Raw genomic sequence first — 23,967 nt, 5'->3', positions numbered from 1 at the left:
GAAGAATCAGTTCAGCCCATAGAGAACTGAAATTTCTTGGATGTAGATGCCGAAAGAGAAGAAAATGAAGGATATCTTGGTTCGTTTGAACTGGATATATTACGCTCTTTTTTATAAGAACTAATAAATTCAAGTTCAGGCCGACTGTTGTTAATTTTTTCGAAAATCTAAGGCTGGATTGTTCTTAATTTGTCTTAAATTAAGAGGGTGTAAGCAGTGCTATTGCTAGCTTTTTCGCTCTAAGGAGGTATTCAGGCCTCATTTTGTTACGGTACGAAGATCGAACTTCTATCACGTGCTGGTCCACGTGGGTATCAGCGTGAACATCGTTTTATCAACTTTAATGCTTTTTAACTATTGTTCTGTTCTAGTATCTAATTGGCTGTTATCATGTTCTGTTTTGTTATTGGCTAGCTGTATTTTAGAAAGGGTATAAAGGAGCTTGCCTGTTTTAGAGTAGGAGGCTTTTTACTGTGGGCGTTCCCGCCTTGCCAAAAGAATCGTGGCCGCCGTTTCCCGATGAAAGTCGAAGCGTGTGTCGCTTGAAAGACGTCGCTGTTGTCCTGTTGCCATTTGAAGTGTTTAGTTCAAAGACGCCACAAGTCGCCAACACTGAAGCAAGCAAGCTAAAGGTCGTGAGTGCTTTGTTATCATTGTTATTCTTAGCTTTTCTACATTCTTTATATTAAACATTTGAGACTGATGTCATATGAAGTTTTTCGTTGACTCACAAACTGTTAGACTTAGAGGCGTAGTCTAATAATTTGCCAACAAATTGAGTGAGACCAGTGGTGTACCCAGGGCTGTAGTAATATTTGGGGGGTCTGGGGCGGACCCCAGAGAATTTTTTTGACCACGCCCTTCAGAAACTCGCAAATGCGGGGAAACGCCCTTTTTGCAAAATTTTCCCCCATTATTTGATTAGTGTTAGCTACGGTAAATAGCAAAGTGTTTTACAATAGTTATTGATACAAGCATACAGTATACTGCACCACCCCCTCCCCCCTCCCATGAGTTTTACATCATTTTCGGACAAATTTCAAGGATCATATTTTAGAAAAGTGGGGGGTCCGGACCCCCCTATTCACCCCCTTGGGTACGCCACTGAGTGAGACAGCCTTAATTTGCTGACAAATTTGAATATTCACCGAAAAAGCACCCACACATCGCTAAAAATCCTCGATTTTGAGAAAAAACATTGCTCAAAATTGCATTTTGCAGAAGCTCAGCCTCATCTTGTTCTTAATTTATTCTTAACTTTTGACCAGTTTTGAGGCTCGTGTTCTTATAAAATTGTTTTTATAAAAAATTGTTGATGACAAAGAAAAACCAGAAACTGAAAATTGATGTATTGTAATGCTAAAAATATCAAGGATTTTTTTGTTTTTCTAAAGCCCATCGATCTAAAACGAGACTTTTCTAGCGTTAAAAAAATTCATTTGCCCTGCTTCATCGAAAATAAATCCCACCGAAATTTTTGGCACTTGATGTATTGCGCAAACCTTGCTTTCGTTTGTTTATTAGAGCCTATTCTGTGTAGACTTTCGAATAACTTCGTTCGCACACTCAAAGTGACAAAGGATTACAAACAAGTCTTTTTCCTGTTACACTAGCTATGTTACATTCGAGACCCTGGGGGAAAACCCGAAATTCCTTTGAAGTCAAGTCAATAAAAAGATTTACTGTATTATTCTTTTCTACTATTTATTTTCTTGTTAAGAAACTTTTCTTTGGAATTAATGGGAGGGGGGAGGTGAAGCCTCTCTCCCTCTTTGACGTCGTCCATGGACCATGGGTCAAATCCCTTATAGAATTTTAAACTTCTTTCCTCATACTCGTCGCTGTAGCGTGAATTATAAAGATTTTGATTTTGAAAAATCTTTGATGCTAAATGAAAATTCGTCAGCATCATCATCTTCGTCATCATCAATCATCCTGAATGACCTTGTCCCATTACGGTGACAGTATTCTTGACGTTATCAATGACGTCCACGCCCCCTGCTACTGGCGTATTGGTATTGTGATAAAACTCGTGTCCCAAGAAAAATGACATGTGATGATTTAAGCCAAAGCATTACGGGAATCCTGCAGTGCTGAAAACGCTTAAACTTTGCTGCCCCGAAACTGTTTGACCAAATTGGAAGGAGTATTCTTCGTGATATAAACAAAGTTTATCAAAGCTCGAATCGATTTGATTTCAGTATGGAAATTGGCATGCACGACGTGTCAAACATGGAGACTGAGTGCAGCAGCTGTGAAGATGCAATGAAGAGGGACATGCACGATAGCTGCCTGTGCGAGGACTGCCTAATGCAGAGTATCAACTTTTTTGGACAGCAAGAAAGTGTGCTGGAGAGGCGTTTTAAACGAAGAAGTGTAACGTCCACGGACGACATTCATCAAAAAATAATCAAGGAACCCAAAATGGACATGGATATAGTGTCTCCCGTTTGGTGCCCCTCCTTGACAGTAGCAGAACAGCCGATGATGTTAGGGCCATCAAGAAATATGTACAGTGATGTTCTTTCCCGTTATCGAGAAGGTATGTTTGTTAATGTCTGGATAACTTTGCAACCATTTTCTGCCCTCACGTGATGTGGACACACACGGAAGTGAAGGATATCGATATCGGATATTCATGCAGCACTTAAATATAAACATTTATCAGCAGCACTTAAATAAAAATATAAACAAATTGTTCCCTGTTAATCAATTATCGTTGAAAATACCTTCGCTTTCAATTTCAATTCATTTTTAATACTTTTATTTCAATCCACACCTTTGCTAGACTGAAAAGTTTGGTCTCCGCGGGGAATGCGTTCCCCGCGCAATAATTTTTGCCCTTATTTCCGCCCCCGCATTATTAAGAATCTGCCGTATTTGTTTATCTGGTCATGTTCCCCTCGAATATTCCACCATTTAAACTTTTGACTTCCGATAACAAGAAGAGACAACGAATACAAGGTCTCTTCGAAAGTCTTTGCTTCAAATTCCGCGAACGATTTCGCGGGAAGTGTTCGTTATCCGCAAATTTCGAAATTATTGTTCTGGCGTTCCCCGCGCAGAAAAAAATACTTTACAGTCTTGCACCTTTGTATAAATTAAAATATGTAATAGCTATTTAAAACAAGCAGCACCAAATAGCTGTATTTCAAAAACCGCTACTTCCGTTTATAGCCTTACAGGCAGGGGTGTGGCTATCAGTGGGTGTGTGCGTGTGTGTGGGGGGGGGGCGGGGTGTTACATAATCCTTAGTTTGTCGGTGAAATTATCTATCAGTAGGTGAAATAGCACCTATATTCTTCTCCATCTATGTCTTCGTCGGTAATTTTTTCTTTTGATGACCCTCCACCCCCTAGTCTGGAAGTCAAGTGACAACACTGCTTACAGGGAAGTCTAGCTTTTGATGAGTCTTGTGTTTAACTGACCTCTAATCTATAATATAGTTGCTGAGTCATAAACTTCCTATAATTTCTTCCTATGACTAAAATGAAATGTATCCGGGTAGATGTTATCGTTTTTATGCTGCCACGTCTCTGTTCTGTGGCCACAACCCCAACTCCGCCTCCTTGTGAGGCCTGGGCACTGGTAGGTGTGTGCAGGTCGCAGCAGGCAATTCATGCTGTCGTGGTTTGTGGCAAGAGTAGTGTTTCCAGGTAGAGTGGCTGCATTGCTAAAGGCTTGTTAAACGTTGCATCGATTCTCACCCGATTTTCAAGTCACAAAGTCTTGAAGGAAAGAATTGATTCTGGTCAGGTTTTCACGGTAGGACATGTTTAAGTTTTTGGCGACGTGTCCAAGAAAAGTTTGTTGACTTTCCAACAAAATGGCAAACTTCATGCTGCACTGTTTGTAGTGTTTGAAACTTTGTGTTTTAAACCTTTGTACTCATAAGTGATTGCTTTTTAAACTGTTGAAAGCAGTGAATTTTTTGCTTCGGAAATTACAGACGGTACCTTGGAAACGTAATTTTGGATTGCATTGGGGTTGTTGCAGATAAAATTTGAGAACAAGTTGCACACAGAATGTCCAATGGGTGTTGGGACGATCTTCCGTACAAACACCATTTGATAGTATCAAAGTACGATCGATAATGGGACCATTCATGGAATTAACAGCGTGTGTTGTGTCTACATGGAAGAAAATTCTTTTCAATACGTTTTACGTTGACGTGGGGATGACATATGTTGAAAGCAGATTGATTTTTGAGAAAAGATGCTATTCATTCCATCTTGTTTATGGAAGTTTACAGACAATTCATATCAATATTCAAATGCTAAATAATCTAGGTTTAAAGTGTCTCTTGATATCTATATAGATGCAAGTCATATTTTTTGTGATGATGAAAGCTGAAAATCAATTTGCAAAACAATTTGAATATAAAATTCTCGTTGATCATTTCTCTTTAACCCTCATGATCATGCTGAATAGATTTTAATTTTCCAAAAACTTTGACTCACATATGTTCAATATATCAGTCCAGGGATTAAATATGTCTTTAGTTCAAGACGTTTTTTGAATCAAGAAGCTTTCATGCAGTATTCATATTTGATGCTTTTAACATCTGACTGGTGGATCATTTGTCCTAGTGGGCCCTTTTTGTTGTTCCAGTGGGCCCTTTTGAATCCCCACTAGCTGGAAATCTTAAAAAAATGTCAAGATGACTTGCCTTGAATTTGGCAAGCAGTGCAATGCACACACATTCCTATTAGCTAGTACTGAAAGCTTCTTAAAGCCATAAGATTTTGAGTGATTTGAGTTTCTCATAAGAACCTTGGGAGCCCTGGTATAGGATCGGGTTCAACCTCCTTTGATGGTTTATGTTTAGTTGAAAGAAATTTCAAGAATGAAGTAGGACTGCAACCTTGATTCAAATCTAGGTAACCCCCTTTTGCTTTAGTCTTTAGGGCATAGCAATACAGTTTTTCTGCAGGCTAAGCTCCCAGTCCCCTGACCTTCTCTCCCTGGGCAGGGCCATTCCAACAACCAGGCTTCACCACTGGCTAAATGATGATTTTTAATTTGTTTTAACAACAAACCAGAAGACACCCCAATATGCCTTTTCTGTTGTTCCTGTCCCTGCCACATCATGATGCTTCTGGCACCTCTACAAAGCATGCTCCTTAGGCAGGGCTGGACACTTGGTCAAATATTGGGGAGGGCAAGCCTATTGTTTTAATAGGATGACATCACATTTCCCATTGTTTTAGAACAAAAGACACTTGTCCTCTAAAGTATTGGGGGCAGTCGCCCCCTCACCCCTCAGTGTCCACCACTGTTCATAGGTATATTTTTGGAAACTTTTTTGGCATAGTAGGGGTGGGGGCAATGACCCTCGCATTCCTGGTAACCTTCCTTTGTTTCAAACAAGGTCAGGCAACATTTCACACTGGGGCACTGGGGGTCAAATTACAACATTTTGTAATATTGATAAATAAAACTAGCATAGATTAAAATGAAGCGTGAAGTTGATTTGATAACTTACCATAGATTTAAAATTAGGCCTAGCAGATTGGGAAGGAGGGTTTATCTTGATGTGAAGTGAGTTGTTTACAAGTGAGTTGTTATCTGGAGATGAAGTTCAAGCAAAGTGACAAGAAGGACACTTGTTTTTTGGTGATCAGTGAATGAAGTTATGCAGGATTAAGATAGAAGGCAACTGCTGCCCCACCTCATATTTAACTCTGAAAATATGCCTGCAGAAGCATTTTTAGTTTGTGCAAATAATATTATTCTTTATGAGGTACCGATGGTAGCTGCTAACCTAATATCAACTCTGAAGGTAGTTTACAGTCTTATCTGTTGTAATGCTTTCAAACCTGTACCTTTGAAATAGTTTTGTTGTGCAACCTTTTCTGAACAGGAAGCCTTAGAATAGGGATTGCCTTTAAGTTTTAGTTACTTCAGCAAGAAAGACCTTCCTATTGATCCTTGTGCTTTACACTAATTTCTCTTTTCTTACAGGAGAAATGTTCTCAATGATTCCATACGTAGTAGATTTGTCAAAGAAGTTAATTCCAGGACTATGGGAGAAGGTAATGAATGTTTAAATGTTAGCTTTTTCTTCTACCTTCTTACTAACACTAATGTAAAGTACTGTACCAGAGTAACTGGGAAGTGGCATTTTCTGTGAAATATTTAGAAATTGAACAATACACTTTGGGAATGTAACTATCAAGCTATTTTGCTTTTATTTGAGACAAGTTTGAGCCAAGAATTTTTCAGTACATTCTTTCGTTTTAGTTTCCAATGTAACTGTGGGAAAACATAAAGAATAGAAAAGACATCCCTTCTTTTAAATGTCTTCTTGAATAAATGCCCCCACTAAGCATAAAGGACTTTTTTGGGACAATAGGATTTGTGCTTCAATTGCTTGCTGATTTGGAAAATGGTTGTGATGTTGAAAATGACAGGCAGTTTTAATCCTTGAATAAACTACGGGTTAATTTTGAAAAATGCTTACATTTGAAGTTAACAACTCTGTATAAAAATATCTATGCTGCAGTTACTTAAATTATTTTTTATGGTTTTTAGGAAAAGCTGAAAGAGGTGCTCAACAAATTCATTCTGACCAAAAATACTCTAGAACAGGTCATTGCAGCCATGAATGAAGACTTTGACAATGGACTTTCGAATGATCCAGAAAGAAGTCACAAAAGTCCAATCAAAATGCTTGTGACATATGTTCGCTCAACTCCCAATGGTTCTGAAAAGGGTGATTTCTATGCACTTGATCTTGGTGGCACTAATTTCAGAGTTTTGCTTGTGGAAATTCATGATAAGAAAATTTCCATGTCACACAAGCAATATGCAATGGATGATGCTTTGATGAAAGGGTCTGGTAGCAATTTATTTGCGTATATAGCTGAATGTCTGGCTAAGTTTTCAAACGAGCACAAAGTTAACAAACTCTGCTCAGTTGGGTTCACATTTTCATTTCCAATTGATCAAAAAAGTTTAACCTCTGGGAATCTCATTAAATGGACAAAGGGATACAGTGCTGATGGAGTGGAAGGAAAAGATGTGGTTCAGTTATTACACAATGAGTTAGATAAAAGAGATGTGAGTTATCATAATTTTTTAATGATTATTGTTATGTAATGCCATACTTTTTTATCCATATTTAACATGAGATCATAGGCCGTGGCTATTTTAGGACTACTTAGGGGATAAGTGTTTACCTATTTTTATCTGACCTTAGCATTTCTCTTCCAATCTCAAAATTTCATTTATGTTTGAAGTAATCAAGTTCAAACTTTCAGCTTATCAGCTGGCATCATCTTAATAATTGCTCAGTATATAGATCAAAGTATTATTCACCTGTTAAATCCACCTTTGTCAATCTTTTTCATTCAAGGACCTTAAAGTCCATAAAGTTGCACTTGTCAATGATACAACTGGCACGATGGTTGCATGTGCATTTGATGATCCTGATGTTGAAATAGGACTTATTCTTGGGACTGGAACAAATGCCTGTTATATGGAAAGAACTTCTAACATTCCTAAGTGGGATGGGGATGATGGACCTCCGAAACAAGTCATCATTAACACAGAGTGGGGTGCATTTGGTGAAAAAGGAGAACTAGATTTTGTCAAGACAGATTATGATATTAAAGTTGACCAAGAGTCGCTTTACCCTGGAGAACAAGTGTATGTGCTGCTTACTTTTTTTGTTATTTTTTTTCAATGTGCTATCTAAAGGGCATCCTTGTTTTTCTGTCTATAGGAGGCATTCATGAATTATGTATGCTCAGAAATGGGGAGCTCTTGGTTCCAACAGATTATTTGATCATTTACAGGGTGCATATGAGAGTCTAATGAAAATGTTTCAGTATTCTTTTTTTGCAAGCCTCAATAAAAAAGACCTAGAAATCTGTCTACTTATTATAAGTACCTCTCTCATATCGTTTCCCCTTGTTTTTAATATATAGGTGTGTACCCAGTTGTACAGAACGAGAAGGGGTATTAGAAAATCAAGCCTTTTGAGCATACATGCTTAACAGTTTCCTTAATAGTGGTCTTCTGGAACTGTATATCAAATTTAATCCCTTCAATAGAAATTTTGATCATTTTATACCACTATAGCTGCCCATTGCATTGAATCAAAATTAAGAGAGTCTTTATGCCTTAAAAGTAGAATCAGATTGTGTTATATTCATATTTTCAAACTGTCTTGTTGGGTTGGGATTATATCTATTGTAAGTTGTTCTAAATTATACGATCTGATCTTTCCTGCACATAACAAAAAATAATGAATGGTCTTTTACTAAATTTAAACAAGTGATGAAATTATTGGATAATGATCGAAATATTGAGGAGTGTATCAAAATTTTATTTTCTTTGTTTCAAAACATTTGCAAATACACAGAAATTGCTGACAGTTTTTAACTATTGTTTTGCACCAATCTTATTGATGAATGCCACTCAAATTGAAACTGTAAGATCATTGACTGCAAGAGTTTCTTTTGATTTTCTTTCAAATATCTTTTCACTTTAGATATGAGAAAATGATATCAGGAATGTATCTTGGGGAAGTTGCAAGACAGGTACTGGTGGAGTTGATAAATGAAAAAGTAATATTCAATGGTCTTGTCACTCCACTGCTCCAGAAAACAGGCAGTTTTGAAACAAGGTTCTTGTCTGATATTGCTAGGTGAGTGAGTTTTTGTTACTTAACATTATTTCTTATAAATTAATCAATATAGGGTGTGGGTTATATTTTTTATTGCTCAATCAAGTTTATCTGGACTGTAGATTTAATCTGTGCATGCATACTCCCATGCACCTGGGACAACCAGTTTTTTATCTGCCGACAGCTGCTAATTGTTACACAGGGTAACTGTCAGGCAACCAAATTTTTACCAAAATTGTCCACCCCTGAGGTATATTCTAGGGAAGCTATTTGGCAGATATTATAGGGCAGATATTTGGGTTAAGCCCATTGTTTTTATAAGATAACGTCATATTTGCCCATTGTTTTGGAACAAAAGAGCATTGTTTTTAAAGAATATTGGTGGTAACTGCCCCCTCCCCCCCCTCCCAGGTGTCAGCCACTGGCTGTATGTTACAGAGAGATTTTGTCTCACTCAAGTTGTAAAGAACTCTGAAATGACTTTTATAGAGTACCATTTCTACATTATGTTGCCTCTAGATTTTAATTCCTTTCTCCCATCAAGTGAAGTTCTGATTTAACTGGTTTCTATTTGTCATTTTGGTGCTAACCAGCTTTGCTCATTTTTAAACCCAGTGATGAAGCAAAGAAAATACTTGAGGTGCTGGAACACCTAGGCTACAAGCCAAATTTGAATGAGCTCCAGGTTGTCAAAGATGTCTGTGATATGATATCAATGAGATCAGCCAGACTGGCTGCAGCAGGATTGGCCACTATAATTAGAGTAAGTTGGGTGTTTTTTATTTGTTTAAGAGCCTGAAGGGATTGTGGAAATTTTAAAAGTATCTACAAAATTGTGGACGAAAATCATACAGAGGTTTCTAACAAAGAAATCTAAATATATGAAAAAATCGCAATTCAAGCGTTAGGCTAGGTTTGGTTCATAGGAATACTTGGGATGAAATGGTTCCTGGTTTGGTGCAATTTTTAAGCTAGCTTCTCATTAAGCTAGTTTAGTTGCTAGTTTAAAGTTTGCTGTTTAACTGGGTAATGAATTGTTGCACCATTTCAGGCTAAAGATGACTTTCGAGATAAGAGAACCAACCGCGCGACAATTTGGGCGGCGCCAGATGGGGGGCTGTGGGGCTCCTGAAAGTGTTTTGCAGAGAGTTCTTTTTAAGATAATAAAAAGAATAGAAACAACTAGAAATAGAGGCAAAGAATAGTGCGATAAATCATTTTATAGTATTGCTTTATTTCAAAGGAATAAGCCGGGGTCTATGGTGCCCCATAAAGTAACGAATTTCCTTTTAAGACTGGAATTAATCAAACGTAAAAAACCATGCCTTAGAAATAGCAAAATGTTTGCAAAAAGTACCGCAAGGAATATTTTGCAATGTATTTTTAGCTAGTCTGGAGGGCGTGGTTGCAAATGTTCTCCGCTCGCAAAAAAGCCTCCTCTTTGGATATACCTAAGGCCCCCGACAACCCCTAAGGCCGCCCCTTCCAATGATCCGCTAGCATAACGAGTGCCCCCATAAAATCATAGGCATAAAATATCGCGAAGCATTTCAGTGCATTTTTCAAAATTGATTTTTTAATCTAATAATGTTAGCAACTCGAGCCCCTGGACAAAGGCAGATCATGAATAACACTAAATTCAATTCTGTGATTGATGAATGTGAATCATAATTTTATCTTTTCTGTATCTACTACTGTGAACAGGAATCCGTCTGTTACATTATGTCATCTATCCAAGCTTTCTTTTTTAAATGTGGTCCTTCATCTTAAATAGCGAGGTCATCTATTTTATGTGATGGATTCGACTTGAGTCAAAGCTTTGACATTACCCTCTTCAATTCAACGTATTTTGTTGACAATCCAATTTTCTTCTAGTATTTGACCATTGCTAAACGGAAATTGTCGGTTTTTCTGTTTGTTTTTCCTGAGGAAATATTCCACTTTGATATCCCAAATTTTAGGTCATTATATATTGTTCTTTAACATGGTATTCGCAAAGGTACTGCCCAGTTTACTTAAAACGATATTTTGCGAAACGAATTATTCATATTCTACTGGTGTCTTTCAACATATTGACCCGTCTTACCAGAACTATTTTTTAATTTTTAAACAAAGAGCAAACAAAATGTATCAGTTCAAACTAATGACTTGTTTGACATTTGCGTTGATTCGCTTGAAACATTAAATAAGGTTAACTCGACGCATATGCGTTAAATATTTATATATCGCATATTTAAATATTTTGTTGCATGCACAAGCAGTGGATAAAAATAAGAACTGTGACGCAATTTCGAAAGTGATTTCCAAGTTTGTGAGTTGAATTTCAAAGAAGGCGGCCTGATCTTGTTCTGTTTATCAATTGTGAATAATGATCATTTCTAGTTCAAAAGTTTTATTACCTCCGTTGGTTTTGAGCTTATACAAAAACTTTAATCGTTCAGTTTGGAATTTTTGTAACTGCACCCTACGGAGTGCCGGGGGCGACTATGTGTCTGACCATTGGGGGGGGGGGGGGCTATCACCGAAGAAAATGTATGGGTTTGGTCAAGGGGATGAAGTTCAGTAGAACCTAATGCACAGCCTACATTCTCGAATTTTTAAGAGAACCTTGTTGCAAATAAATGAGAGTGGAAACGTCTGAGAGAGGTGATTTTCCATAACGCTTTTTTTCCGTTAAGCCCTAGCAAAAACAACTAAACATTTCACTCAACATTTCACTCAACTTTTGTTTAGTGACGTTGAGGGAAGTTTAACGAGGGTGGCAAAACGTGACTAAACTTTTCACTAAACTTCACTCAACTTTTTTTAACTGCGAGCTGTCTATGACGCTGTTGGGTTGTAGGGGATCTTGCAAAGGAATTTGCTTTTGGTTTATTTTGTTGCATGCACAAGCAGTGGATAAAAATAAGAATTGGATGAAGCAACGAGGAAAGAAAAGACTTTTCAGCACATTAACAACAAAGTTGACTGTTGAGGAAGACACAGTGGCATACAACGAGATATGCAGATGTCTCATAAAGGCTTTTTTTGGTCACGTAGAGACAGGAAAACCAACGAAAACTGACGAAGCCCTTTGGATTCCCACAGCTAGAGCGCCTGAGCGAACACAACAAATGTTTAATTGGTGGCAAAACGACTAAACATTTGCTAAACAACACTAAACAACGCTAAACATTTTTGACCAGGATCAAACTTTGCTCAACAACACTCAACACAACTAAACAACACTAAACAGGGTGGCAAAACGACTAAACTTTTCACTAAACTTTTGGCTAAAGAAAAGTTGAATGAGATTTTTTGTGCCGAATGACGTCATAAGGAGTTAACAGCTGTTCGAGAAATAGATTCTGGACCTTGAGTGGGGAAAGACACTTAATTCGAATGTCTATTTCGGGATATCTTTGTCGGTTTAGACTAAAACTGGCGCGTTTGTGGTTTCAATAATTCGTTAATACACTGTTTATGGAAATTTCAAAAGCTTTTAGGGAAATTCCTTTCATGAAATGTCATGTGAATAATTACTTTGTTATAGGTGCAGACGATTTTGACATTTGTCTAGGAGAATTCATAGCGTGTTTTGGAAATATTAACTGAAAGATTTACTTTTTAAAGTATGCAAGAAACCTTTATTGTAATTTCAGGCTTAACTGATTGTAAGAATGTCGAATTCGCTGAATAATTCGCCTGCTGTATACCATTAACCTGTGCCTCGTCGTTCTTAAAGTTGCAGCCTCATCATAATAAACGTTTTGTCTTGATTTCAGAGGTTGGACAAAAAGAAGTTGACTGTTGCGGTAGACGGCAGCTTGTTTAAGAAGCACCCCAAGTTCAAGAGCTACATGGCAGAAACGTTAGTTGAGCTGGTTCCTGAGTGTAAAGTGAAGTTGATGTTATCTGAAGATGGTTCGGGCAAAGGGGCTGCACTGGTTGCGGCTGTTGCCTCCAGGTTAGAAGCAGAAAACCAGTAGACATTTTTATACATTAATTGTGTAATTTTATCGAGTATTTATGTATTATTGTCATTAAAGTGGATTTTATATACACGCAATAGTGGACATTGAATGGATTGTTTAACACGCACTTGAAACATTGCATTTTGGCTAAATATAAGAAAATTCTACTGTGCATCTTGCAACTTGACTATTTGTGAATTGATGATATGTTGCAAGTAAATTCGCCCGTCATGTACTGTAGATGGCAACGCAACAGTGTAATTCGCTACACATTAACTATATACGTAATTTTTGTTAAAAAATGAGCAAGGAAACCATATGAGCTTCAAGCTCGGTTGTTACAAATCATGCTGATGCTGCTCTCTAAGCAAGAAACTGTTTGCAGCATCGACGTCTTGAAATAGTCGTGTAAAAGACTCGACCTTTTGTCTGGTCTTATTATCGACAGCCTCGATCGCAAGTATGCAGTTTCACAACGAGGTCAGCAGCTCATTATGTTATTAAAAATTGTCAAGATTTAACTCTCTTAACAACAAAATAAGCACAAAATTTCCATACAAAATACCTCCAAAAAACAAAATTTCCAGCGCTTTTTATTGAAAAGTCTCTCATTAGAACTTAAAAAGGTTTTTGCAATTTTCTATGGTTTGGCCAATAAATAATGCAGAGTCCAGTTTATAAAGCCATTCCGCACAATTAACTTAATCAAGCTTTTTCAAAAGCTGCCGACTATTACAGCTCTCTTCGTACCGGTTGTTATCTGACCATTTTACACCAAGCGTATCTCCTTGCTAGTACCGAACCATGGATATCTTTAGATAATGTTATAGAAATTTTCTGTCATTTATATAAACTGTTATCACGGCGAGAGTACAATAATTTCGTCGATAAAGAATTAGACCAATGTACTGACGAGACTAGATATAGTCAATGTCAGATAGTTCGTAATTCAAAGGGAAGCCAATTTTGCCGAGTTTTTGTAAACTTAAGCTATCAAACGTTTGTCTAACCACGATTATAATTATTATAACGAATGGAAATATTACCTGTCTTACACATTTTACATTTTCCGGCTGTCAAATCGTTTGGTTTTAACTATTTCGTTTTAATTCTCGTCTGCAATTTAATAGCATATGCTAGTCTGCCCTGAACATCCCTATTGTATTTTGTACTGATATAAGTAATATAGGCTGTTGTGGATCATAATCGTTTTTTGACTTTATAACTAGTAAGGTAGGTAGTCTGGGCAGGGTCTCAGGGATAATTTTCACACACAAGAGTCTTGAAGTCGCTAGGCCAATATTTTTGTTTACAGAATTTCTCTCCTTGTTCACAATTAATGCCCGGTTCGAGGGGCAATAAACTCTTACAAATAGCGTACGAGTTTTCCATGAAAACAAAAATATTTCTAGGACTATTTTTCAGATAAAACAATAGGATTTTCACCAAAGGTGTACGAGATTTTGGACTTGTATGCCCCTCGGCTTTGTTAAGATAATGTAAAGGGGGCAGATCTCCAATAAATTTTAATTATGCTATTTTGTGACCATTTTCTTGTCCTGTATCACTGCACACAAGCAGTATGAAGCATTTTTACCTTTGGTAGACTTATCCATATTTGTTTGTTTACATATTTAATGTAATTGTAAACTGTGTTTGTGTAAATATTTGTCCAGTCTTTGATATTGCTGCATCTCTTTCCTGCTTTTCCTCGCAATGGCAATGGCGATAGCAGAAGTCCTATTGAGAATCAACAGATTAATCGTAAATCTGAAATTACCCCTCGTAGGACCGAAGTAGTATTAATATCTTAAGTTCTGGATAATATAGCTTTTGAAATGCTTAAAATCGTAGGAGTTTTTGACAAATGAATCGCTGATCTGCGGAAGCCATCACAAGGAACAATACATTATTACCATTGTAAGCCAGTTGCAGAAATTTATCTAGTATTGAGAATTACTTTCAAAAGTAAGGGGTTAGAAAAGAGGCTTGTGAAAGCTTGTAGAGACTGGCAATGAGCTGTACCAGGCATTACCAAAACTGATATTATCGGTCATTAAGTATTTGGTCCTTTAAAATGCAATTGCATCCCAGATCACGATGCAGCAACTCCTCTCAAATGCTTTTTTAAAATACTTGCCAAGCTTATTATTTGCTAAAAGTATTGAAAAAACGAAAAGCAAGGTAGATGCCAAACCAATTTTTGGGATGAACAACTGAATGGATGTTTTCTTGAGGGTAATGAAATTCTTCATGAAGTTTTTCAAGACCACTGCTTGCCTAAATTCGAGGAGACGTGAACTAAAGTTCTTAAGAGTAATATGTTAGTAAATTGTAAGTGAATGAACTTCTGACAACAGCTATCATGCATGTTAGCTTTGAAAATGGCGAAATACAGACTTTCTCGAAGCAGGTCTCTCCGTTGTTTTTTACTGGCGTGAAAGGTTTGCCTTTGGTATGCAGTAAATATTAAGGCATTGCAATATAGTATGTGGTGAGCTTACATACTCTAGAATACAAGGGAATGAATTAGTCGTGAAATATTAATGTACGCACTGTGATGTTTGGTTTTCTTTTCCATTGGCGGCATTTTACAAAAAAGATATTACAGTCAGTTTGATAAAACTAGCGATAAGCTAATTGGCAACGGAGCAGGTTTATCTTCGTGTTTATATGTATTGATTTGTCCGTAAATCTAAACAGACTGTGACAGAATTCATTTGTGTGCTTGTCTTTTCCTTTTTGCTAACGGACTTCTGTGTTGTTAGCAACAAAATTAAAAGGGATCAACTGTGGTAACTATAACCACTCACATAAATGTGCATTTCTCACCCAAATTCATGCATATAAACAATCCAACCACGAACAGTACTGCGCGGGGGCAAAATTGCAATGTTTTCAAGCAAGGTTTTTGAAACATTCGTGGCATTTTTTGAAGAATTTGCTCCGAGAATGACTCAAGCCTAAAAGCTCTGCTGCATCGCAAAACCGGATAGTTTTGCCTCTCTCTGTTCAGTTCTGTCCACAATGCAATCATTTCATTCATTCGCTAGTCAAAGCTTCAACGTTTTATGGATTGAAATAGAGGTTGCAAAGTAAAGTCAGGGGTTACAATTAGTAACACGAGGGATTGCCACCAGAAAATTTGATGGTTGTTTGTAATCACAAAAAATATGGAACGTTTGTATCGATAGCGTGGATGGTTTTAGTAAAAGAATTAAAAGCGTGACGTAGAATTAGGCATAAAAAACCTACTTGCAGCTCACGGAGGTGCCACTTTTTGACATCTAACCCCCCCCCCTCACTTTTGAAATTCTTCCTACGTCTATGTTGGTATTACTAATGCCCAAGTGGGGGTCTAAAAAGTAGGGGGGGGGATAAAACCGAATAAAAAGTGGCTTGACTATTGATTCATTGGCAAATTATTTGCATTTTTTACAAGAAGTGGGGGGCTATAGCCCTCCATTTACCCCTTCTCTGCGGTGCCTGTTATAAAGTACTTCTCAAAATATTATAACGTGTATTGTACTGGGAATACAATACACCTCATTTTGAGAACAATTTTGTAAGAGCACCGCCCTCAAAATTGGTCAAAAATAAACTAATTAAGAACAAACTGAGGCTAAGGTACTGTAAAATGTTATTTTAAACATACCCGTGAAATTTTGCATCTCAAAATGAGGAGTTTTTGCCTTCTTCGATAGTGTGCTTTGTCAGTTATGTTCAAATTTGTCGACAAAAAATGGATGGCCCACATTGACTTTGTAGGCAAATAGGGCCTGAAAACCCCTTCGAGCGATTGCACTGCTTACACCCAAATAACCCAAAATCAAATCAAGATCTGTCTTCCTGAACTTTAATTTACTGGTTCTATTAAAATAGAGTGTATTGAAAGAGACATGCAGAAGCATATAGCCTAATGATCTTATTGTTAACAGCTTTCGTAACTTATCTAGTTCTCAGTGTGGCGAAAAGAGAATTTGCCTATCATTAAGTTCTATCAATTAATGACGAGGAAGATTTCTAGGCCCACCCAAAGCAAAGCTTTCAAAGATCAATATGCCACCCTGCATTGTCATATGAGTCAGTTTAGGCAGCAAACCCCCCCCCCCCCACTCTTATTAGGACCCCCCTCCAATTGATTTTGGCACTTTTTTGTTAATTACTGTAGTGAAAAAATCAAAACTTTGCGATTTATACCGGAATATAACACAAATAATACAGCGAAGTTTGAGGATGTGTGTGGGGATATATCAATTTGTGTGATAAATCAATTTTCTTAGCTTCTAAACATTCTACATACTGTAATCATTTGTCCTGTTGATATACAATGCCTGCCAAAAGTCTTGGAACACTGACATCAATTTCCAAGGTCAAAACCAATCATCCCCCTCTCCCCCACGGAACAATGTTGGTTTACTATCAAACGGATTAGGATTTTAGGAAGCACTTTCTTTTGCGCTTCTTTTATGATATTTCTCTAAATCATCAACATTGTTTGAGGGGGAAGGGGGCGGAAGTAGCAAATTTTTTTCATGAAAGGAATGAAAGATATCAAATGCAGCGTAAATTGGTGGGTGTTCCAAGTACTTTTGGCAGGCATTGTAGTTTCTATAGAAAGACTGATTGTAAGTGCATTTTGAGTATTCAGCATAACTTCATAATTTAGACCCCCCGGTAATTGGACCCTCTGCCACTTAATTTTGAACATAAAATCCAACCCCCTCCCCGTTAATTCTGACCCCTCCGGCAACCAGGCACCTACACTTCACTTTATAAGCCAATCACTGATCTAAAAAATCACTGATCTTTTTTTTAGATCAGTGAAGCCAATCGATCTTTTGCTACAAGTAAAGATGTTTGGAAAGAGGCTGCATGCAGTCGAGTCATGCCAGGCTTCCGGGTGATGGATATAAAATTTACTGAATTCAATCATTGTGAATTATACTGAAGTAAAGGTGGTGTGAGCGACAGAATCGCGCTGACAACTTATTTACTTTGTTTATTTTGTGATGTTTGAGCGACTTCATTTTCAGTAGCCTTGATTTGCTGTGTTTTATTAGCACAAACCGTCTGCGCCTGTTGAATGTAATGATGATTTCCTGGCTCAATGTTTTCATCGCAGTGATATTCGCACAAGATGGTGAGCATAATTTTTCAATTATCTTTAACTCTCTCATCTTTTATTTATTAGAAGAAAAAGACCTTTTAATACTTAACCGAGAAAGTACAAAATTGTGGCTGCTAGTAAGAATTACTACGCGTAAGACATATGGCGAGTCACGTTTGTATCAGATGCAGGGCTTGCCCGCAGATGTTAAATGTAAATCATTTTAGTTCATCATACATACTAACAGTGTCAACATCATATCCGGTATTTTTAAATATATGCATGTGAAAGAACCGATAAAAGGGCAGAGTAAAAAAGCGAACATTCTTTCTCCGATAAGGATATGTATAAAGCTAGAACTGGGCGTTTCAAACGTTAACCGGCATGTTCATTCCCGTTATTTTCGTTATTCCCGTTATATTCCCGTATAAAAGTTATTCATTACTTTTTACAATTGGAATGTGCAACTGCAATTTAACATCAATTAGAAATATTTTCGCTTGAATCTAGGCTGTGTTTATACTTCGTAAGTACTACTTGACGAGTTTTCTAACTGTACAGAATTGTAACTGCAAAGCGAAGCAAAGATGAAATGCACGTATCGCATCGCATTATAACTCCTTCTTGTAGGTGAATTTGAATTTGAAGGGTCATTTATCTTCTTCTTTTTTCTGATCACCAGTATCCGCTCGCATCATGCCGCTTAAATTCAGTGTCGTAAACCCAATCCACATTCATCCAAGCAGACATAGAAGAGATTTGTCAACTAAGGAACAGGTACGACTTTTTGTTCTTTTGCAAGAATTGAATAAATATTCAAATCCTTTCTCGAGTAAGCGGTAGATCTGTCACTTTTAATTGAAATTTTATTGAATAGTAGTCAGAAAACACCAGGAGGAAATGGACTCTCTTGAATTCGTATGCTTTGATTAGGCTTCTAAAAACCACTTTATGTTATCTTGCATGGACTCTGAACGATTTCATCATATGTTTAACAATTTACTTTAGAGAGTAAATGTCTAAGTATATATTTGCCAATATTTTTGATAAAAAAGACAACAAAATCTTTGTTTAAGTACAGAACCCATACCTGCCAGCACACCAGATTTTCTTTATTTATTTTCACTGCAAGAACCTATGACTGTTTTAAAACGGACCTGGAATTAACTTTTTTGCATAGTTTTAAAAAGTCTCAACTCATGGACCAAAAACAAAATATCCTTCAAGACTTCACCACATATTCTACAACATAAAGTTTTCAGTAATGTTACATGGCATAACGTTCTGGATATTCCAGTTTTTAAAGGAATTCAAATATTTTTACAGTTAACACAATCCTAAACAAGTACCGTTGTTCTGTTAGACTAAGAGAACACTAGCATCATTGAAACAATCTAAATATGCTACTTTTCTAAGCACTAATGCTTAGGTTTAACATTTTTTATCTTTTCTTTTAATTTTGCATTTATGTAAACATTATAAAGGGCTTTGTGAATTATTATTCATCCTACAACACTATCAACACTGTTTTGCAGTATATTTCCAACTGCTCAGCTCCTCTTTACAAAGTACCTTACTTTCCCACCTTCCAGCTTTACTGAATTCTTGGATATGCTGTATAACTATATATAAAGGATTCTCTTCCTGAATCAGGAAAGTCACATTTTTCTTAATATGACCTCAGCTCACGGGGCCTTGATGACTTGATGGTTGCTATACCAATCTTTGCAGAAGCTAAAGGTTATCCTTTTTATTGTCACCATTGAAACAGATTTCACGAGTTACTGGTATTACAATTGAAAAGATTTCCAGTTCTTTAAATGTTTACAGGTTTTTCACCTGGTAACCAGTCTGGCAAAATTACTTGCTTGTTAGGGGGTAGTAGGTCTGGAGTCAGGGTCCTGGTGAGGCTTGACCTGTCTAAAATTGTTGCTGCCATTGAAGTATTAACAATCTAATGATATTTTGTTTGATGAAGATAACTGAATATTTAGATCATCAGTTAAGTTAATTTTTTCAAATAGTACTTTTTTCCTCAATTCTTATATTTTGGGCAAACTTGCAGATTTAGCTGGGTTGTGATTAAATGGCCCCTTAAACATCAATGTTGTGTCAAGAATCTTTTACTGGAAATGGCTAGTCATGGCCCTTCTTGTGAATCACTTCAGTGGAAGTGCTGGCCTTTTCGTTGTCAGAGGTTTACATTAAATTGTCAAATAACTGAAGACAGGCCTTTCCTTGCTTTTAAATCTAGATGACTTGTCTCTAATATATATTTAAAGCTCTTTTGCTTTTGTTAGCTTGGAAGTTTGCAGCTCAAAATTGAATATATACAATTATTTGTTCAACAGTATTTGCAGTATGAGTTTTATTAAGGTAATCTTTGGACTAGAAAATATTTACAAACATTTGTGAAGAAATATTTACAAGAGGTATAAAGAAAGAAGAGGCAAGGGCAATTGCAGGTTTTTGTAGAATTCCTTTTCTTTGTTTTTTCATTCCCCTTTTTCTACATCTGATTAGGATTGCCTTTTTTCGTTTTTAATTCAAGCTTTAAAAATTTATTCATTCATTCCTAGAATGGTCATATGTTGGGTACATCTTTTGCTTTTACTGCAAATAAAATACAATACAAAATAGACATATACCTCAACAGGTAAGTCCAATTTCCTTTCTTTAGATCTATCAAGAATTTAGTGCATAAGCATTGAGGCTTGGTGCACACCATTAATTTGTCTAGGGATTCAACTCCAGTGCAGGTATATGCATTAAAGTTATCAAATAATTCTGATAGCCACAGGATAAATTAGCCTTTGATAACCTTGTGTCAATTGTAATTCATCAATTCATCATACACAATTTCTCTAAAAAAGGGATCTTCTGCATACAGTTTTTCATACACTATACAGATGGGATCTGAAATAAGAAACTTTGCTTTGCACTTGAAACAATCAAGATTTTTTCTCAGTAAGTAGTGAAGGGGATTCGTTGGTACTAGCACACACAAGTAGGGAGGGGGGTAAAACCATTATCCCCCTCTGATGCCACCTTTGTCTATGACCAAATTCAACTCTCAAAATAGCTAATATGAAAAAAATGCTTTGCTGCTAGGCAAATGCTTAAACAGCATGTTCCTTGCAAACCCTTTCCAAACCACTTCAGTGCCTTGTTGTAGTTTTCCTAGTGGCAGCTCAAAATTTGCAATAAAGATATTGCTCTGAAAGGAATTTATGTAATTTGGAAGGTGTTCATTGTGTATCTTGATCCCAACAACTGTCAATAAGGAATTGTTAATAAGGAATCTGGACTCCAAACAGTACCTGATAAAATAATGTTCCCTGAAAGATAAACAAATGTTCTCTGAAAGCCGGCTCTACATAAAAAGGCTGCCAGTAGTGGCTGATCCCTAATGCCCCCACGTAGCTAGCACTTGTGCTTGTCAGCTAAGTTTTGCCACCAAAGCAAATGGTTGTTGTTTTTGGACATTTTTGTTTGTATAAAAAGAATGTTATTCTTCTAAAAATGCAAGCTGAAGTTATATTTTGTATACAATTCCCCTTATTTGAAAACGCTTGGGAAAGCAAGTTGTATATTTTCCTCCATATTTTAATCCGATGAACTTAGATTGCAAATTCTTTCTGCTGACCTATTCTATCTATGAAAAACAACCGGTTTGTTGTTTGTGTAAATAAATATGTTTCTTTATTTTGTTAATATCTACCAAACCGCTAGATTTGACCACAAATATTGTTTTCATCTATTTTCTTACATTCTACTTTTGTACAGTCCCCGTAAATTTTCTCGCTTAACACAATATTAACCTCTGGCATGCTTTAAAGAACTTTAAAGAAAGTGAAGGACAATAGCAAGGGACATTTACCGACAGAGAAGAACTCATAAAAGTAGATGAATTTTTAACGTGAAATCAAACTGCATCCTTTGTTAACTTTTGATGACATGTCGCTTGCCTGTATAAAAATGACAATTATTTCAAGTTTACTGAAAAACCAACTTCGACCGGCACGTCAAAAAAATTACCGACGGTTTGTTAAGAAAGTTGGGGAATCGGTATCACACCGCAACAACTTTTCGTCGAAACACCCCTTGTGATCAAATGCATTTACCTTAAACAATGAATTCAGCCTTGGTAAAAGATTAGGGCTTGAACATTCGTTTGAGCATGAAGACAGAAAACGAAGCCTATATGCCGCCTATATAGACGTTAGAACAAGCGACGAAGATATCAAGACAGACTGACTTATTCCTTGCTGTGTATACAATGCCTGTCTCCTAAATGTCTTGTACACTAACGTCAGTTTTCAAGGGCAAACTCAGCCATCTCCATCTCTCCTTTGAACAATATTGGTTTCCTACATAACGACGTAGGGGATTAGGAAGTACCCTTTTTCCTGCGACTCGTTTTATATTTTTCTTAATTATCAACATCGTTTTGGGGGGAGGAAGGTGCGGAAATTGGGGTATTCGGGAAAAGAATTGAAAAGATATAAAACACAGCCCATACTGCTGGATGTTCCAAGTAATTTTGGCAATGATTGTACCTAAACAGATAAAGTTGACTGCCGATTCCAATCTTTCTTCCCATTTTTGTATTAATCTGGCCCAATGAATGTCGTAAGGCCTCCTCGGTGGTAAGGCAGGCCTATTATTGCCACTGGGAAAATACCGGAATCTTCTTGATACTGAAAACCAGTCTTTAGATTCTTGGGAGAAACAAACCTTGCTTACTAAACTCTTGAGAATCTAGGTAGAAACAAACTTTGAGTAACCACATTTTCTGCAGTTAGGCATATTGAAAAAGTTGTGTGTGAGATATGTCATTTGTCGGACTGATGTTCTTCAAGGTAACGGTAGATAAGAGAGATGAATAGATAGACTTGAGATTTCAGTTCTTGTTTACGCGGAAAGCCATCCAAAAAGCTGCCTTCAGAATCTTCGTAGCACCGACATATAAGAAAATTGTAATAAGCCTCTATGGGAGCAGAGCATGCGTAATAATTGTCAAGTGCTTTTTTACCTAACCTGAACCACAATTGTGCGAATAAGGCAAAGAGGAGCTGCTGAGCTATATTGTGTAATTTCTGAATTAAACTAATCGAATGGAGGAACAACACAGTTTTGCACAAGAAATGAGAATAAATTTTTTCTTGATTGATAATATTGTGTCATACTTCACAGGTAGGGCTAAAGCTGAAGCTATTTTTTATATAGTCAATGTTTTCAAAGATTCAATTCTTGGGCAGCACGCACCTGTAAACAATCAAATATTGCGATGCGAAGAATATCAAGCACAGTTTATTGCAAGGTTTTTTACATCACTATATCCTTGCCATCCAAAGAGTTTCTCGCCTTGCCACGGAACAGTCATTTTCAAATATCTCCATGGCACGATGCCTAGGTGCGCGCTCCTTCTTAGTTACTTGCAACACCCAACAACTTGAGTCGTGTTTTTATTAATTTTATTTTTCCCTGAATACTACTCCTTGAGCTTCCCCTTCCTAGAAGAATATTGTTGAGATAGGTTAGGCAAATACAACAAAAGTCATACGAAAAATTAACTTCATAATGAATTGATTGAAAAATGTATCGCATATATCACAATATCAGTAATGCAGATTGACCAGGTATATGATGAGCATAAACTCGGAATATATTTGAAGATTGCACGAAATACCGGAAGCATAGCGTACTGAAGCACTTTTCGTTGTGTACCTATGCTATGTTTCTGGTATTTTGTTGCAATCTTCAAATTTTGCATAACCAAAAACTTATTTAGTTAAATATATTATATGTTAGGGTCTTTTATAGAAATTATTGTCATGACATTCCTGTGGCAATAGCTTTGAGGATCAAAGTTACTTTAGAATCACCCAAAATTCTGACCAAAAGTTATCTTTTAAAGCCTTTATCTGTCATCACGGTACAGTGAGCCTGTATCTATAGGAAGAAATTCTATTTTAGATTCGAGTTTTAAAAGTTCTTTTATTGCTCAATGGTCAATTGATAGATCTTGTTGTGTTCGTAGAAAATATTTTTTATCTATTGTGAAAGTGTTCTTATAAAGTGCATATCTCCTGACCACGACATTGTTTCCTCAGAACGCGGAAAATCTTACACTAGGACCTTTCCGCTTTGACCAATATTGGTTTTGCAAGCGAAATCACTTCGTCTTAAATTTAGGAGAATCACAGCCTTACAGAAGGTAGTTAAACAAAATGCTCAGGAGGATATTTTATTTTTGTTGTTGCTATGGA

At 36.8% G+C, this 23,967-nt stretch overlaps 2 protein-coding genes across 3 annotated transcripts in view; both read left to right on the top strand.

Annotated features, from left to right (window-relative positions):
• Positions 1-476: 476 nt before the first annotated feature.
• Positions 477-14,268, top strand: LOC135695943 (hexokinase-4-like). Of its 2 annotated transcripts, XM_065215171.2 has the most exons (8): positions 477-632; positions 2,202-2,542; positions 5,965-6,035; positions 6,535-7,062; positions 7,358-7,650; positions 8,498-8,653; positions 9,248-9,395; positions 12,397-14,268. In XM_065215171.2, exons 2-8 carry the CDS (start codon positions 2,203-2,205, stop codon positions 12,598-12,600), a joined length of 1,740 nt encoding a protein of 579 aa, XP_065071243.2. In that variant the 5' UTR covers positions 477-632; position 2,202; the 3' UTR covers positions 12,601-14,268. The 2 variants fall into 2 exon arrangements, with proteins under 2 accessions (XP_065071243.2, XP_088968471.1); XM_089112345.1 differs by lacking the exons at positions 477-632; positions 2,202-2,542 and adding an exon at positions 2,558-3,765.
• Positions 14,269-17,456: 3,188 nt separating this feature from the next.
• The window catches only part of LOC135695952 (zinc metalloproteinase-disintegrin-like MTP8), a 35,727-nt gene continuing 29,216 nt past the window's right edge, over positions 17,457-23,967 (top strand). The window contains exons 1-3 of the mRNA XM_065215182.2: positions 17,457-17,728; positions 18,378-18,472; positions 20,275-20,351. Of these exons, the coding sequence (XP_065071254.2) occupies positions 17,677-17,728; positions 18,378-18,472; positions 20,275-20,351 (224 nt within the window). The 5' untranslated portion in view covers positions 17,457-17,676. The remainder of the gene's footprint in view (positions 17,729-18,377; positions 18,473-20,274; positions 20,352-23,967) is intronic.

Source organism: Rhopilema esculentum, chromosome 14 (genome assembly GCF_057945365.1).
Source record: "Rhopilema esculentum isolate cy_ngs chromosome 14, ASM5794536v1, whole genome shotgun sequence".
Taxonomy (NCBI): Eukaryota; Metazoa; Cnidaria; class Scyphozoa; order Rhizostomeae; family Rhizostomatidae; genus Rhopilema; species Rhopilema esculentum.
The sequence above is the reverse complement of the archived record's forward strand: the minus strand, read 5'-3'. Positions and strand labels throughout refer to the sequence as shown.

Coding starts and splice junctions, on each gene's coding strand:
- LOC135695943 (XM_065215171.2), top strand. CDS start 2,203: ATGGAAATTGGCATGCACGACGTGTCAAACATGGAGACTGAGTGCAGC. Junction 7,063..7,357: donor ATGAGTTAGATAAAAGAGAT/GTGAGTTATCAT, acceptor TTTTCATTCAAG/GACCTTAAAGTCCATAAAGT. Junction 9,396..12,396: donor GATTGGCCACTATAATTAGA/GTAAGTTGGGTG, acceptor TCTTGATTTCAG/AGGTTGGACAAAAAGAAGTT.